The sequence below is a fragment of the Heterodontus francisci genome, chromosome 12 (assembly GCF_036365525.1).
Source record: "Heterodontus francisci isolate sHetFra1 chromosome 12, sHetFra1.hap1, whole genome shotgun sequence".
NCBI classification, from domain to species: domain Eukaryota; kingdom Metazoa; phylum Chordata; class Chondrichthyes; order Heterodontiformes; family Heterodontidae; genus Heterodontus; species Heterodontus francisci.
This window is the reverse complement of record NC_090382.1, coordinates 90,335,540-90,352,917: the sequence shown is the minus strand read 5'-3', so window position 1 is coordinate 90,352,917 and position 17,378 is coordinate 90,335,540. Positions and strand designations below refer to the sequence as shown.

Genomic DNA, 17,378 nt, shown 5'->3' with positions numbered 1-17,378 from the left:
CTATGACCGAGCTTCCACAGCTCTCTGCTGAGGCAATTGCTTTTGATCATTGACAGGGTTTGCAGATGGTTAGCAGCAAAATTGTGGGTGTTGGCATTCAGACTCCAGCAGCAGTGAATCTCCATGATATTTTTAACCACAACATATTATAATGGGGGCATCATTAATTTCAAGTTGCAAACCAACTTGCATTGGGCTCTGTAGTTTGCAGTTAGATGCCTCGTTGCTCTGAGCTGAATTGAAAGTTTGTAACCCTATTTACCACCTTTTTAACAAACTTCCGGCTCTGCTGTTCTCTTGTAAATGCTTCATTTATAGTTTGCATTGTATTGGGACGTTTACTACATTAAAAAGGTTTTGCACACATTTGGCAGCTTTGACTTCAATATAGACATTCCTAGAAGTTTTAATGCTAACTCCTATCCCATTGAAAAAAAAACAGTAAAAGGAGTTACTGATTTTTATTTTTAAAGCCTTCGCCTTCATGATCTTTTTGTGTAGTGCTTGCCTTTAGGTAGCGAAGTTCAACACAAAACAATCCTGGCATAAAAGAAAAATTGCTGGATAGATACTTCTGGTATAAAAATGTATTTGCATACAATAATAATGCTCTCGCATATGACAAACATCTTAGGCCAAGCAGAAATTAGTGAGAATATAGAAGGGATCGGATGAAATGGCTAACTGCTCAATTTCCAAGGCCTTGTACACCTATTGTGCTTACACAATTCATGAACACAAAAACTTACTTTATATACAAGTGGCAGGGGTTTGCAAAGGTAATTTTATTTCATTTTTCCAGGTCTGCTTTGCTGATCCTGGTGATCAACAACAATGAATAGTAGGGTTTTATCAACATCACAGAAATTCTACTCCCAACAAATTTATAGCACCAAAAGTAAAAGCTTTAACTTCAGGAATACGAAGTTTTGTTTCACTGCACGTTAAAGAGAGCGTTATGTATTTCATACACATGCCTCTTTCAGAAAGGAAGAGTCTCACTAAGCCGTACATATTTACCTTCAATTCGGCCAATTTATCTATATACACTTGTTTTCCCTGATCCTCGCCGTCTTCGTACAACCAGTTTTCTGTGTCTTCTAGCAGCAGGCTTAATTGGTTTTGTTCCTAGGAGTAAAAATAAAGCTTCATATTGGTCTTTGACTCAGAGAGAACAAAAATCTACACTTTACTATCCATTCAAAGTATCTGGCTTAATGCCCCATCAAATTTTGAACATTTAATACAAATTAATTTAATAGCTTGTAGTTGAAGTATTTATATTTTTTCATTCAAGTTTTCACTATGAAAAATAATGAGTCACAAATATTAATGCAGACAGACATTCACGAAACACATGACAGTATTTTTCTAAGTGATTCAAAATTACACTAATGCCCATCTTCATTTTATCCATCCTGCCACTGTTACATATGCATCCTTGATATTCATGGAAAGTGAAAATGGATATTCCAACACACAAAATAAAGTGTTTTAAAAAACAGTTGTGGTCTCAGAAGCAGCAAGTAACTTCCAATTATTTTTAACAGACCTGAGGTGTACCAAATGATCCAGTATCACACTGCTGTTCACCTTTTCACTCAAATTTAATAAAAAAAATAACCAAAACAAAACACATTTTTTGCCTTCTGTATGCAATCTTCATCACGACAAATTTCCATAAATTGCAATCATAAAACACAACTGCCATATTTTTTCTTAATTGTATGCATGAATTTAAAAGTAGGTCCTCGGGTCCCTTTAAATTAAAACATTTCCCTCCCATCCAGAAAAACTTACAGACCACATAAAATCAGATAGGTCCTTGTGTGGGGTTAAATCGGTATGTGAACTAACCATACATTACTTATCCTGTTGCTTAGGAGACCATGTCCACTTTGCTTAAAATGATTAGCATGCTTTCTGCTTTCAGTCGATTGACCTACTAGTTCACATGTTTAAGGTGATTCAAAAAGTGTTCCCTCTCTCCATGGCCCTGCAACTGGCAATCTCACATTTCACAAACCCCTAAACATGAACCTCTAGTCAAGAGAAGAACTTGGGACTCCTGAGAATTCAGAGTGCTGTCCAAGTATTGATTTTTTTTTTTTTAAAAAAAACAGCCTCCATTTTTTTGAGTTCGGAAATTACTACAAACAACTGTCGTGCGTTGAACTTAATAGGAAGCAGCTTCTTGTTGGGTAGAATCTGTAACAGTAGAACTACAAAATCATGTGCAAGGATGATTCTGCAAGTGCAGTGAATACCCCCCACCACCCCACCAACTCAAATGGCTACGCAATTTACCCAAAGGAATGGCAGACTACTTGACACAAAAGTAAAAATGCACTATGAAACATCAAGTTAGTCCTGAGAGGGACAAACCTGAAAAAGATCTGAGCAATGTACACAACTGTTACGGATATTTTCTCGACCTACATTTTTGGAATTACATTTTGCTCTCTCTTCTAATTGGCCAAATAGCCTCTCCCAGGAAAAAAATGGCAATGCTAAAAGGCACAGGTATGTTTTGATCATGAATTTCAGAGTACCGAGGATCAATTCGGCACAAGGTAAAACAAGAAACAATAAAACCTAGGAAACATACACAAGTTAATTATTTCTATTACATTTATTAGAACTTATTGCCATTGTTGTTGTGTATAATCTTGGCTTCAAAGCAGCAGCCGAGATATCCAGGTAGTTTTAGAACCTTCCCTTTTTAATTTCTCATTGCAAACATATAACCTAGCACTGAATCAAATACTTACATCTTTACTGACAAACTTCTCATAGATTCCACACAGCTTGTCCCTACTTTCATACACATATTCCTCCAGTGCATTCTTTGCATCATTTCTTTCCTTTTCAAGTTTATCTTGCATAATCATTTTACCCTAAATGGAAAGATAAAAACTAATTATAGCTAAAATATTTCAATAATTTCAAAGCGGCTTGCATGAACTATTAATTTGAAGACAAAAATACATTTCCATGACATCACAAAAAAACCCACAAGAACTCCAAAATAGAAGAAAAATACTGCAGATGCTGGAAATCTGAAATAAAAACAGAAAATGCTGGAAATATTCAGCAGGTCAGACAGCATCTGTGGAGAGTGAAGCAGAGTTAACGTTTCAGGCTGCGACCTTTCATCAGAACTGGCAACAGTTAGGAAAGTTATTTTAAAATTTATTCGTTTCATGGGATGTGGGCATCGCTGGCCAGGCCAGCATTTATTACCCATGCCTAGTTGTGCTGGAGGTGGTGATGTTGAGTTGCCTTCTTGAACCACTGCAGTCCATGTGGGGGAGGTACACCAGTGCTGTTAGGTAGTTCCAGGATTTTGACCCAGTGACAGTGAAGGAATGACGATATAATTCCAAGTCAGGACGGTATGTGGCTTGGAGGGGAACTTGCAGGTGGTGGTGTCCCCACGCATCTGTTGACCATGTCCTTCTAGGTGGTAAAGGTCACGGGTTTGGAAGGTGCGGCCCGAGCAGCCTTGGTGTGTTGCTGCAGTGCATCTTGTAGATGGTACACACTGCTGCCACTGTGTGCCGGTGGTGGAGGGAGTGAATGTTTGTAGATGGTGTGCCAATCAAGCGGGCTGCTTTGTCTAGGATGGTGTTGAGCTTCTTGAGTGCGGTTGGAGCTGCACCCATCCAGGCAAGTGGAGAGTATTCCATCACACTCCTGACTTGTGCCTTGAGATGGTTGACAGGTTTTGGGGAGTCAGGAGGTGCGTTACTCACCTCAGGAGTCCTAACCTCTAACCTGATCTTGTAGCCACAGTATTTATATGGTTACTCCAGTTCAGTTTCTGGTCAATGGTAACCCCCAGGACGTTGATAGTGTGGGATTCAACCATCAAATACACAATGTCAAAGGGAGATGGTTAGATGCTCTCTTGTTGGAGATGGTCATTGCCTGGCACTTAAGTGGCAAGTAACATTCGCGCCACACATCAGCCCAAGCCTGGATTGTCCAGGTCTTGCTGCATTTCTACACTGACTGCTTCAGTATCTGAGGAGTCACGAATGCTGCTGAACATTGTGCAATCATCAGCGAACATCCCCACTTCTGACCTTATGATTGAAGGAAGGTCATTGATGAAGCAGCTGAAGATGGTTGGGCCTAGGACACTACCCTGAGGAACCCCTGCAGTGATGTCCTGGAGCGGAGATGATTGATCTCCAACAACCACAACCATCGTCCTTTGTGCAAGATATGATTCCAACCAGCGGAAAGTTTTCCCCGATGTGAAGGTGGGGGTGGTGGGGAAGAAAACAAAAGGGAAGGTGAAAGATAGGGCAGAGGGCAGGAGAGAATTAATAAAGATGTCATGAGACAAAGACAGAGAGAGTGTTAATGGCTGTGGTGAACGACATTGGGACGACCAAACAGAGATTGGGTGATCGCTTTGTGGAACACCTTTGTTCAGTCCGAAAGCATGACCCCGAACTTCCAGTTGCTTTCCATTTTAACACCACCCTGCTTTCGTGCTCACATTTCTGTCCCTGGCCTGCTGCAGTGTTCCAGTGAACATCAACGCAAGCTCGAGGAGCAGCACCTCATCTTTCGATTAGGCACTCTACAGCCTTCTGGACTCAACATTGAGTTCAACAATTTCAGAGCATGACTGGCTTTTTTAAAAAATTTTGTTTGGTTTTTAAATTATTTTATTTCTTAACTATGTGCCTGCCTTAAACTTGGTTTTTCATGTGCTTTTGGACAGAGCTGCACATTATTCTGCCATTAACACTCTCTCTCTGGACTAATGTTTTGTTTTTCATCACATGAACACTCTCTGCCTTTGTCCCATGACGTCTTTCCTGCCCTCTGCCCTATCACACACCTTCCCTTTGGTTCTCTTCCACACCTCCTTCCCTCCACTTCTTAAAACCGAATGCATCTCCAAATTTGCAGATGACACAAAACTGGGTGGGTGAGTTGTGAGGAGGATGCAGAGAGGCTTCAGGGTGATTTGGACAAGTTAGGTGAGTGGGCTAATGCATGGCAGATGCAGTATAATGTGGATAAATGTGAGGTTATCCACTTTGGTAGCAAAAACAGGAAAGCAGATTATCTGAACGGCTATAAACTGAGAGAGGGGAATATGCAACGAAACCTGGGTGTCCTCGTACACCAGTCGCTGAAGGTAAGCATGCAGGGCTAACAGGCGGTAAAAAAGGCAAATGATATGTTGGCCTTCATAGCGAGAGGATTCGAGAACAGGAGCAGGGATGTCTTGCTGCAGCTATACTTGGTGAGGCCACACCTGGAATGTTGTGTGCAGTTTTGGTCTCCTTATCTGAGGAAGGATGTTCTTGCTATAGAAGGAACGCAGCGAAGATTTACCAGACCGATTCCTGGGATGGTGGGACTGACGTTTGAGGAGAGATTGAGTCGGTTAGGATTATATTCGCTGTAGTTCAGAAGAGTGAGGGGGATCTCATAGAATTTTATAGGTTTTTAACAGGACTTGACAGGGTAGATGCAGGAAGGACGCTCCCGATGGTGGGGGAGTCCAGAACCAGGGGTCATAGTCTAAGGATATGGGGTAAACCTTTCAGGACTGAGATGAGGAGAAATTTCTTCACCCAGAGAGTGGTGAGCCTGTGGAATTTGCTACCACAGAAATCAGTTGAGGGCAAAACATTGTATGTTTTCAAGAAGGACTTGGATATAGCTCGATTCTAAAGGGATCAAAGGGTATGGGGAGAAAGCAGGAACAGGTTACTGAGTTGGATGATCAGCCATGATCATAATGAACGGCAGAGCAGGCTCGAATGGCCTACTCCTGCTCCCATTTTCTATGTTTCTATGTAACCGTTGCCAGTTCTGATGAAAGGTCATGGACCGGAAACGTTAACTCTGCTTCTGTCTCCACAGATGCTACCTGACCTGAGTATTTCCAGCATTTTTTGTTTTTACTACCACAGGAACTCTGTTCAGCTGATTTCTTAAACCCTTTTGAATACCGACCATAAAATAGATAAGGGCTTAACAAAAACAAATATGGAAATCGGTAGAAGTCCCATTCAGGGTACATTTGAAACTGGGTTGAGTGCGCCAAATTGTATGAATTGACAGCACAAAGTATGGTATGAATTAGCAATGTAAGGCCAGAACTATAGCTCATTTAGGAAATGGAAACATTCATCCTGGTGAAGTATCAAGTGCTCTCCTGAAGATATGTTTAGTAACACATTTATGGAAAAATTAGGAGCAGCTTATAGTCTGCATCAAATCAATGCATTTGACATGTATACAGTGAAAAAAACCAAATGTTTGCTTTAGCATTCATTTGTAGACAATAAATTTGAAACTTGCAAGTCACGCAGCCACGTACATAGGAAATACTTTTGTTGCTCCAACAATTTTGCGGTTCTCCAAGAATCAGAGAAGTCACAAGTGAGAGTTTGCAGAGTTCCACTGTGACCATTCTACATGACGCTGTTCTACCCTACAGGTAGAGCACCAAGTTTGCTCCCTTTACAAACATTAGACGGATCGTCTACTTGAGACTAAATGATCCTTTTTTAATGCTACATTTAAACCTCCAATTATAAGAAAATTAAACCTGCAATTTACATAAACAATTCAAAAGTGTAAAGGAAGTTACCCATTTAAATTTACAAGTTCAGACCAAAGATAGATGGGCGAGAGCCAATTTATCTTGACGTTTTGACCATATCTAGATACAAATTCGGATCTTATGTTTCACTAGACATTGATAGACATACTTTTGGGAGACAAATGTTCGGTCTAGCTTACGTAGCTTCAAAGCGACAAGAATTAAACATTCTTAACTGACTAAAGGTGCAATTATGTTGTTACATCAATCGATTTCACTTTAGTATTCCTATATTATAGTGAGATGCAATGCTGTAATTGGAGCTTGAAAATAATAAAAGCAGATATGAAGAATGTCTCAGTTATGTTAATGCATTTGAACTGGCGAAATGAAACCACATCTCTTGGTGGTGGTAGATCTTGTTTACTCCACCAATTCAGCACACCCAATTCAGATAAGTTATTGTACATGTCAGGTACTAGATTTAGGCATGTTGGGAGCAACAAAACCAGTGCATTATACTCTTTTCATGGCCCATTAGGCACCATCAAAAAGTAATTGGTTTTTTCCTACCCTGTACAGATACACAACATCTTCTGAAAAAAGTTTACATCGCGTACAGTGTACAGAAACCGGTCTTTTGGTCCAACTGGTCTGTACCATCATTTACACATCACATGAGCCTCTTCCCAACTTTCATCCAACTCCATCAGAACATTTCTCCCTTGTGTGCTAATCTGACTCCCCCTAAAATGCATTTACGCTATTTACCTTATCTACTTGCGGTAGCACATTCCACATTCTTACAACTGTTTGGGTAAAAAAAAAGTTTCTCCTGAACTCCCTAGTGCATTTATTAGTGACCATCTTGTATTTGACAGAAAATGCTGGAAATACTCAGCAGGTTTGGCAGCAACTTCAGAGAGAGAGAATTAGGACTTCAGGTCAATGACCTTTCATTAGGGTTCTGACAATTGGGGTTTGTTGATTTGAAACATCAACTCCGTTTCTCTCTCCATAGATGCTGCCAGACCTGCTGAGTATTTCCAGCATTTTCTGCTTTTATTTCAGATTTCCATTATCCGCAGTATTTTGCTTTTACTTTAATATTTAAGACCTCTAGTTTTGGAGTTCCCTACAAGTGGAAACATTTTTCTATGTCCTCTATCAGTCCTTTCACTAGAGACCTCTATGAAGTCATCCCTCAGACTTCTCTCTTCTAAGGAAAAGAGCCCCAGACGGTTCAGCCTTTCCTGATGAGTATATCCTCTCAGTTTATCAACTTTATAATTCTTTTTTGTGCCTCGCCAATGCCTTTTTTTTTTGAAAACCTGGAGTAAAGAAAGACCATCTTGCATTTATATGGCACCTTTCGCAACCACCAAAGCATCTCAAAGCACTTTACAGCCAATTAATTACTTCTGAAGTATAGTTACTGTTGAACTGTGCACAGGTCAAGCCTTCAAGTGTAGTCTAAAGTTCTATAAAAGTTTAACATAAAATTCTCTGCTTCCCAATTCCATCCCTCGAGAAATGAACCAGTGTTCGGTTTACGTTTTTGGGCTCATTAACTCATCACTACTTTGGTGATTCCTGTGCTCTTCTACTCTATTCAACATTTTATCCAAGCAGTATGTAGCCTTTTTTTTTTTTATTCGTTCATGGGATGCTGATATTGCTGGCTGGGACAGCATTTATTGCCCATGCCTAATTGCCCTCGTGAAGGTGGTGGTGAGCCAACTTCTTGAACCGCTGCAGTCCATGCTGGGTAGGTATCCCCAGTGCTGTTAGGAAGGGAATTCCAGGATTTTGACCCAGCGACAGTGAAAGAACAGCGATATAGTCGAAGCCAAGATGGTGTGCAGCTTGGAGGGGTACTTGCAGGTGGTGGTGTTTCCATGCATCTGTTGCCCTTGTCCTTCTTGCTGGTAGAGGTTGCAGGTTTGGAAGGTGCTGTCAAAGGAGCTTTGGTGCGATGCTGCAGTGCATCTTGTAGATGGTACACACTGCATTGTGGTGGAGGGAGTGAATATTGAAGGTGGTGGATGGGGTGCCAATCAAGCGGACTGCTTTGTCCTGGATGGTGTCGAGCTTCTTGAGTGTTGTTGGAGCTGCACCCATCCAGGCAAGTGGAGCGTATTCCATCACACTCCTGACTTGTGCCTTGTAGATGGTGGACAGGCATTGGGGAGACAGGAGGCGAGTTACTCGCTGCAGGATTCCTAGCCTCTGACCTGCTCTTGTAGCCATGATATTTATATGGCTACTCCAGTTCAATTTCTGGTCAACGGTAACCCCCAGGATGTTGACAGTGGGGGATTTAGCGATCGCAATGCCATTGAATGTCAAGGGGAAATGGTTAGATTCTCTCGTTTGAGATGGTGTCATGGACCCCCTGTTTTTTTTTTTCTCCTCTGTTTAAAAATCGTGTACCTTTAAAAACTAAGTTGCAGTGTGCCAGCAGCTGCACCTGGCTCCTAGGCAACAGGAGAGAGGAGTTCATATGGTATTGTAACTTTTGACTGTGTAAAAGACAGGCTTAAACCAGTTTGATCCAGAAACCAGCAAAGCGTGCCATGAAGGAAGAAGTGGTCTATATCTCAGCAGAAAAATCCACGAGCTACAGGCTGTTTTATTGTCTGAACAAGAAAAAAAACCTCTGGGAAAAGAACGTTTGTATTGTTGGAGGTAGCAAATTCCTTTTTTACTTCCAAACTCTAAGAGATCTTTGCCTCAGAAGTGACTGTTGTCTGTTTGTCTTTGCTGGAATTCTCAGTAAAGTTTCTGCTGAAAGACTACAAACTTTAAAAACCAAATAGACCTGTTGCTATACACCTTGTTGAAGGAACTGTGTGATGCCTGTTGCAAATCAAGTGCTTTGAACACCTATCCCTTAGGGTCAGTAACAACATAGGAGCAGTAGTAGGCCATTCAGCCCATTGAGCCTGCTCCGCCATTCAATACGATCATGGCTGATCATCCACTTCAATGCCCTTTTTCCTCACACTATCCTCATATCCCCTTATGTCATTTGTATTTAGAAATCTGTCAATCTCTGCTTTAAACATACTCAATGACTAAGCTTCCATAGCCCTCTGAGGTAGAGAATTCCAAAGATTCACAACCCTCTGAATAAAGGAATTTCTCCTCATCTCTGCACTAAGTGGCTTCTCCCTAATTTTGAAATTATGTCCCCTGGTTCTAGACTCCCCAACCAGAGGAAATCTCTTACCTACATTTACCTTGTCTACCCCTTTCAGTATTTTGTAGGTTTCAATGAGATCACCTCTCATTCGTCTGTTCATCGAAGTCACCTGGAGACTTCGAGTGGCATCTGATTATTCTACTCTGGGACATCTCACCAACTGGGAATATAAATCTCCAGCACTTACAACCTAGCTACTTATTTATTCCTAAGAAACATCATTTTTAAACCAGTTAACTGTTGATTTTTGAATGCATGCATGCGTGCATTAGGGTTCAGAGAAATAAGTTACAAAGTCTTTTAGACATAGGTTTATATCAATAGTGTTTAAGATTTAGTTTATTAATAAATAGTTAATTTGTTATTGATTAAAGATACCTTGTTTAGTCTGTTTTATCCTGGGAGGTTAATAAATCACTTAATTTGCCTAATTTCCAGCAGGTGGGAAAACTTTAATATGCTATGACCTGTGGAGTAGTGGGACTGAATTGACAGTGCATTACTTCTGCCTTGGTCGTAACAATAGTCATTGGCTGGCACTTGTGTGGTGTGAATGTTACTTGCCACTTATCAGTCCAAGCCTGGATATTGTCCAGGTCTTGCTGCATTTCTACACTGACTGCTTCAGTAGCTGTGGAGTCGCAAATGGTGCTGAACATTGTGCAATCATCGGCGAATATCCCCACTTCTGACGTCATGATTGAAGGAAGGTGAATAAAGCAGCTGAAGATGGTTGGATCAAGGACACTACCCTGAGGAACTTCTGCAGTGATGTCCTAGAGCTGAGTTGAATGACCTCCAACAACCACAACCATCTTCCTTTGTGCTATCTACGACTCCAATCAGTAGAGTGTTTTCCCAATTACCACTGACTTCAGTTTTGCTCAGGCTCCTTGATGCCATACTCAGTCAAATGCTGCCTTGATGTCAAGGGCAGTCACTCTCACCTCACTATGACGACGAAGAGAATTTTAAAAACCAAGACGCTGCTTCCAGTAGCCAACGTAGATCAGCAAGCATAGGGGTGATCGGTGAATGGGACTTGATGTGAGTTAAGACACAGGCAGCAGAGTTTTGGATGATCTCAATTTTACGGAGGGTAGATTGCGAAACACCAGACAGGACCGCATTGGAATAGTTAAGGCTAGAGGAAATGAAGGCACGAATGAAGGCTTCAGTAGTAGGTGAAGTGAGATGGGGCAAAGTCGGGCAATGTTACAGAGGTGGAAATAGGCGGTCTTAGCGATGTTGTGCATATGAGGTTGGAAGATCATCTCATGGTCAAATATGACACCAAGGTTGGAAACAGACTGGTCTAATCTCAGACTGTTGCCAGGGAGAGGGATGAAGTTGGTGGCTAGGCAAGGAATTTGGAGCAGCGATTGAAACCAATGGCTTCAATCTTCCAAATAATTGGAAGAAATTTCTGCTCATCCATTTCTGGATGTTAGAGAAGCAATCCGATAACTTTGCGGAGGAATTCAGAGTGGTGGTGGTGAAATACAGCTGGGTGTTGTCAGCGTACATGCGGAAACCAATGAAGTGCTTTTGTATGATGTCGCCGAGGGGTAGCATATAGATGAGGTCAAGGATAGATCCTGGGGGACACCAGATGTAATGGCGCAGGAGAAGGAAGAAAAGTCATTGCAAGTGACACTCTGGTTCTGATTAGATAGTTAAGAATGGAACCAGGTGAGCAGTCCCACACAGCTGGACAACAATGGGTAAGAGGACAACAGTGTGGTCAACCGTGTCAAAGACTGCAGACAGGATGAAAAGACTAGGAGGGAAAGTTTTCCTTTGCCACAATCACACAGGATGTCATTTGTTACTTTGATAAGAGCGGTTTTCGTACTGTGGCAAGGCGGAAGTCTGATTGCAGTGATTCAAACGTGGAGTTCCAGGAAAAGATGGGAATGGATTTGGGAGGAACACGTTCAAGAACTGGAGAGGAAAGGCAGGTCATAGATAGGACAGTAGTTTGCAAGGATGGTGGGATCAGGTTTAGTTTTTTTGAGGAGAGGGTTGATGATGGTAGATATAAAAGGAGAGCAAGACAACACCTGGAGAGAGAACCATTAAACAATATTGGCTAATATGGGACCAGGAGGAGAAGATGGCTGGTCCGGAGTTCAGGGTTGAAGGAGCAGGAGGTGGATCTCATGGACCTGAGCGCAGAGAGAACATGAGGGGAGATAGGAGAGAAACTACAGAAAGATGCGACTTCAGGGCTAGGGCAGGTGGAAGCATTAGAAGAAGTTTGGTCAGGTGGGCTAGAGAATGGGAGGGACACAGCAGTGGCAGCTGATCGGATGGTCATGATAGTGACAAAGAAGACTATGAATTCCTTGCACTAATTTTTGGAGGTGAGGATGGATAGAACAGGGGAGATGGGTTTAAGATTGTCTGCAGTAAGGAAAAGACAACAGGGGTTACCTTTGCATTCCCGGATGATCTTGCAATAATGAGCAGTTTTAGCAAGGGAGAACAGCAAAACACGATAACGTTTTATGTGGTCCAGCCAGATCTAGCAGTGAATGGTTAAACTAGTTGTCCACCATATCTTTTCAAATCTGCGTCCCTTGGATCTAAACGAGCAGAGATGAGGGCTGTACCAGGGTGAGAGAGGGTAATGGTTTTATTGGGGACAAGGGCATCAAAGGTGAAGGCAAGAGTGCGAATGAGCAAACCAGTAGCTGCAGAAATGTTGTGGCGAACGGAGACCAAAGGCTAGACAGTTGGGATTCTGAAAATGCAGTTCTAAGTAAATTGAGGGAATTCTTTCCCCTAGGGATAGATTCAGAACGAGATAGGGTTGGGGTATGGAAGGGGGATGCGGGTGGCGAGTGATACAAGGAAGTAATCAGAAATGGCCTTATCTGTAATTGACATGATGAGACTAGCAAGATCATGCGAGATGGCAAGGTCATGGGGGTGGCCATGAATATAGTTTGGGGAGTTTACATGGAGGGAGAGATTTAGGGAGGGTAAGAGGGCATTGAACTTAGAGGAGCCAGAACATGAATTGAGATGGAGGTTGAAATCACCAAGGATGAGAAGTTGCTCAGTGCAGAGGATGGAGGGAGGAATTTAGGAATTATCGGAAAATTTTCATTGCGCTTGGGAGGGTATCGTACACCAAAATGCACCACCATACACTTAAATAAATTGAAGTTCATTTGCAAATTACACACCCAGTCTGCAAATTTATTAACTTCTTGTAATTTGTTGCGTTCTTCTTCAGTATTAACTACACCTCCCAATTTGGTGTTGTCTGCAAAGTTTGAAATTGTGCTTTTAATTCCCAAGACATCATTAAATGTAAACTGTAAACAGGGGTCCCAGCACCGAACCCTGTGAAACATCACTTCTCACCTGTTGCCAATCTGCGTAGCTACCTTTAACCCCCAACTCGGTTCTCTGTTTTGTAGCCAGCTTGCTATCCATTCTGCTACCTGTCCCGATTCCCCATATGCTGAGCATAGTCACATTTCTACAATGCGATAACTTTGAAAATCCAAATATCTTGTATCTACTTTATTACCTTTGTCTATTATTTCTTCAAAAGAATTCAATAAGGTTAGTTACGCACAGCCTCCCATTTTGAAATCTGTGCAGACTACTCTATTGTATTTTTGGTTTCTAGATGTTTGTCTATTACATTGAGTAAAGACTGCATTATGTTTCCTACCTCAGTTTCAATGAATATATTCAGCAGTTGCTGATCCAATTGCCATTGCAGATTGCTTTCTATGGGTAGGTCCACAGTCTTTGTTTTGACCTTTGCCTTCTTTGCCTGGGGAGGCTGGTCTCTGTTCTTATCTTCCTTTGAAGCCATATCACAGGTCTAAAAATAATAAAGCAGCAATTAACCAGAATTTCATGTTCAATACAATGATAAACAATTTTCCAAAAATTGTATTCTAAAATCAATAGAACTGTTAAACAGAAAGTCACTTTTATACAGCCGATGAGTCCATCTCCATGGGTCTGCAAATAGGAAACAAAGACTACATGCGTCTTCAGATGCAGTGGGGTTATGGGACCAAACTATTTAGACATAAGTCAGTTCCCATTTCAAAGTTATACACTTGATATTGTCATCTAGAATACATTAAAAATCACATGTCCGATTGCACCAATTTTCCCTGCGTATTATAAATTCCAAAGCTTACATTTATAATGGAACCATCTAAGGAAGCTTGTCCTGCCAGTGAGGACAATGTAGTGATAGGGAAAGTAAGGAGATGAACAAAGAGAGGAAAGGTGGTGGCGGACAAGGAACAGCTAAGGAGCAAGATGAAGACTAAACGCCTGTTGGGTGGAAAAAGAGTGGCTGAGAGGAGTAGGTAGTGGACTAAAAGCCTCAATTTTAAAAGTCTCAATCTTGTATTCAAATATCCTTATCACTAATCTCCTCCAGCCCTACAATCAATACTCCCTCTAAAAAATTTGTGTGTACGGCCTGTTTATTTCAATACACAGTAGCTTCAAATTTTCTTGCACAGCCACATAGTGTCTTACAGGGAATAATTTGTGAGCAACCTGCACAGTACCTTCCAGATTGCTGCACAACTGTGCAGTTTAGCAAGACTGCCTATACCCTCCGAAAACTTGGCGTTCTTCCACTTCTGGTCACAGGCATCCCAGATTTTCTTTGTCCCACCATTGGCAGCCATACCTTCTGCTGCCTTGGCCCATCCTCTGAATTCTCTCTCTAAGTCTCCAAGCAAAGAAGCTCCTTACAACCTACTTCTTTCACCAAGCTTTTGGTCACCTGTCCCTAAATTTGTTATGTGACTCAATGTCAAATTTTGACCAATCCTATGAAATGCCTTAGGACATTTCACTACACTAAAGGAGCTAAATAAATGCACTATTGTTTGAAGGAGGATGACAGATGGTATCAGTAAAGAATGCAGGGCAGTGGGGGAAAAGGGGAGGGGGCAGCAGAGGAATGGGAGGCAGTTACCATCATTTGCACCACTGCATAATTAGCATCTGAGATTTGTAGCTGGTAAAGCCTGCATTAGAAATTATGGCTTTCACACTATGAGGCAACAAAATGCCTCACCTGTATATTTAAAAAAAAAGGTCACACTGCAGGAGCAGAATATGCAGGCACCCAGATTACCCATACTGAATATGAAAGCCCTGGTAAGTTGCAGAAGTTCTACCCTGCAATGGATACGAAATTGGCTCAGTGACAGGAAACAGAGTAGTGGTTAATGGATGCTCTTCAGGCTGGAGGAAGGCTTGTAGTGGAGTTCCCCAGAGTTCAGTGTTGGGACACACGCTTCCTGATATATATTAATGACCAAGACCTTGGCGTACAGGGCACAATTTCAACATTTGTGGATGACATGAAACTTGGAACAACTGTGAACTGTGAGGAGGATAGTGTAGAACTTCAAAAGGACATAGACAAGTTGATGGAATGGGCAGACAGGTGGCAGAAGTAGTTCAATGCAGAGAAATGTGAAGTCATTCATTTTGGTCAGAAGAACCTGGAGAGACAATATAAGAAAGGGTAAAGGGGGTGCAAGAGCAAAAGAACCTGGGGGTATGTGCATAGTCATTGAAAGTGGCAGGACAGACTGAGGGAGCAGTTAATAAAGCATATAGTATCCTGGGCTTTATTAATAGGGGTATAGAGTATAAGAGCAAGGAGGTTATGTTAAACTAGTTCGGCCTCAGCTGGAGTATTGCATCCAGTTCTGGGCATCACACTTTAGGGAAGATGTGATGGCATTGGAGAGAGTACAGAAAAGATTCACGAAAATGGTTCCAGGTATGAGGAACTTTAGATATGAAAACAGATTGGAGAAGTTGGGACTGTTTTCCCTGGAGGAGAGAAGGCTAAGAGGACATTTGATAGAGATATTCAAAATCATGAGGGATCTGGACATAGTGGATAGGGAAACACTGTTCCCACTCATGAAAGGATTGAGAACGAGAGGGCACAGATTTCAAGTGATCGGCAAAAGAAGCCAAAAGCGATATGAGGAAAAACTTCTTCACATAGCGAGTGGTTAGAACATAGAACAGCACAGTACAGGCCCTTCGGCCCATGATGTTGTGCCAAACCTTTAACTTACTCCAAGATCAAACTAACTACCTACCCTTCATTCTACTATCATCCATGTACCTATCCAAGAGTCACTTAAATGTCCCTAATGTATCTGCTTCTACTACCACCGCTGGCAGCGCATTCCACGCACCCACCACATCCACTGCTCTTCCTTCATCAATGTGTTTTGTCACATCTTCAAAAAATTCAATAAGGCTTGTGAGGCATGACCTGCCCCTCACAAAGCCATGCTGACTGTCTCTAATCAAACCATGCTTTTCCAAATAATCATAAATCCTGTCTCAGAATCCTCTCCAATAATTTGCCCACTACCGACGTAAGACTGACTGATCTATAATTCCCAGGGTTATTCCTATTCCCTTTCTTGAACAAGGGAACAACAAGGGTACTACTCCAGTGGACAGTGAGGACGCAAAGATCATCGCCAAAGGCGCAGCAATCTCTTCCCTCGCTTCCCGTAATATCCTTGGGTATATCCCGTCTGGCCCCGGGGACTTATCAGTCCTCATATCATTCAAAATTTCCAGCACATCCTCCCTCTTAACCTCAACCTGTTCAAGCATATCAGCCTGTTCCACGCTGTCCTCACAAATGACCAGGTCCCTCTCACTAGTGAATACTGAAGCAAAGTATTCATTTAGGACCTCCCCTACCTCCTCCGACTCCAGACACAAGTTCCCTCCACTATCCCTGATCGGCCCCTACCCTCACTCTGGCCATCCTCTTGTTCCTCACATAAGTGCAGAATGCCTTGGGATTTTCCTTAATCCTACCCGCCAAGACTTTTTCATGTCCCCTTCTACCTCTCCTAAGTCCATTCTTCAGTTCCTTCCTGGCTACTTTGTAACCCTCTAGAGCCCTGCCTGATCCTTGCTTCCTCAACCTTAAGTAAGCTTCCTTCTTCCTCTTGACTAGCTGTTCCACATCTCGTCATCCAAGGTTCCTTCACCCTAACATCCCTTCCTTGCCCCATCGGGACAAACCAATCCAGCAGTCGCAGCAAGTGCTCCCTAAACAACCTCCACATTTTTGTCGTGCATTTCCCTGAGAACATCTGTTCCCAGTTTGTGCTCCCCAGTTCCTGCCTAATAGCATTGTAATTCCCCCTCCCCCAATTAAATATTTTCCCAACCCGTCTGCTCCTGTCCCTCTCCATGACTATAGTAAAGGTCAGGGAGTTGTGATCACCATCACCGAAATGCTCTCCCACAGAGAGATCTGCCACCTGGCCTGGTTCGTTGCCAAGCACCAAGTCCAACATAGCCTCCCCTCTAGTCGGCCTATCTACATATTGAGTCAGGAAACCTTCCTGGACACACCTGACAAAAACTGCTCCATCCAAACTATTTGCACTAAGGAGGTTCCAATCAATAGTAGGGAAGTTGAAGTCACCCATGACAACAACCCTGTTACTTCTGCACCTTCCCAAAATCTGCCTCCCAATCTGTTCCTCCATGTCTCTGTTGCTATTGGGGGGGTCTATAGAAAACTCCCAATAAAGT

The 17,378-nt window shown here is 42.2% G+C and overlaps 1 protein-coding gene across 1 annotated transcript in view; it reads right to left on the bottom strand.

Moving 5' to 3' along the window:
- The window catches only part of LOC137375982 (heat shock 70 kDa protein 4-like), an 84,545-nt gene that overhangs the window by 13,616 nt on the left and 53,551 nt on the right, over positions 1–17,378 (bottom strand). Inside the window, exons 14-16 of the mRNA XM_068043820.1 lie at positions 13,477–13,632; positions 2,772–2,897; positions 1,021–1,128 (exon numbers count right to left, since the gene is read on the bottom strand). Of these exons, the coding sequence (XP_067899921.1) occupies positions 1,021–1,128; positions 2,772–2,897; positions 13,477–13,632 (390 nt within the window). The remainder of the gene's footprint in view (positions 1–1,020; positions 1,129–2,771; positions 2,898–13,476; positions 13,633–17,378) is intronic.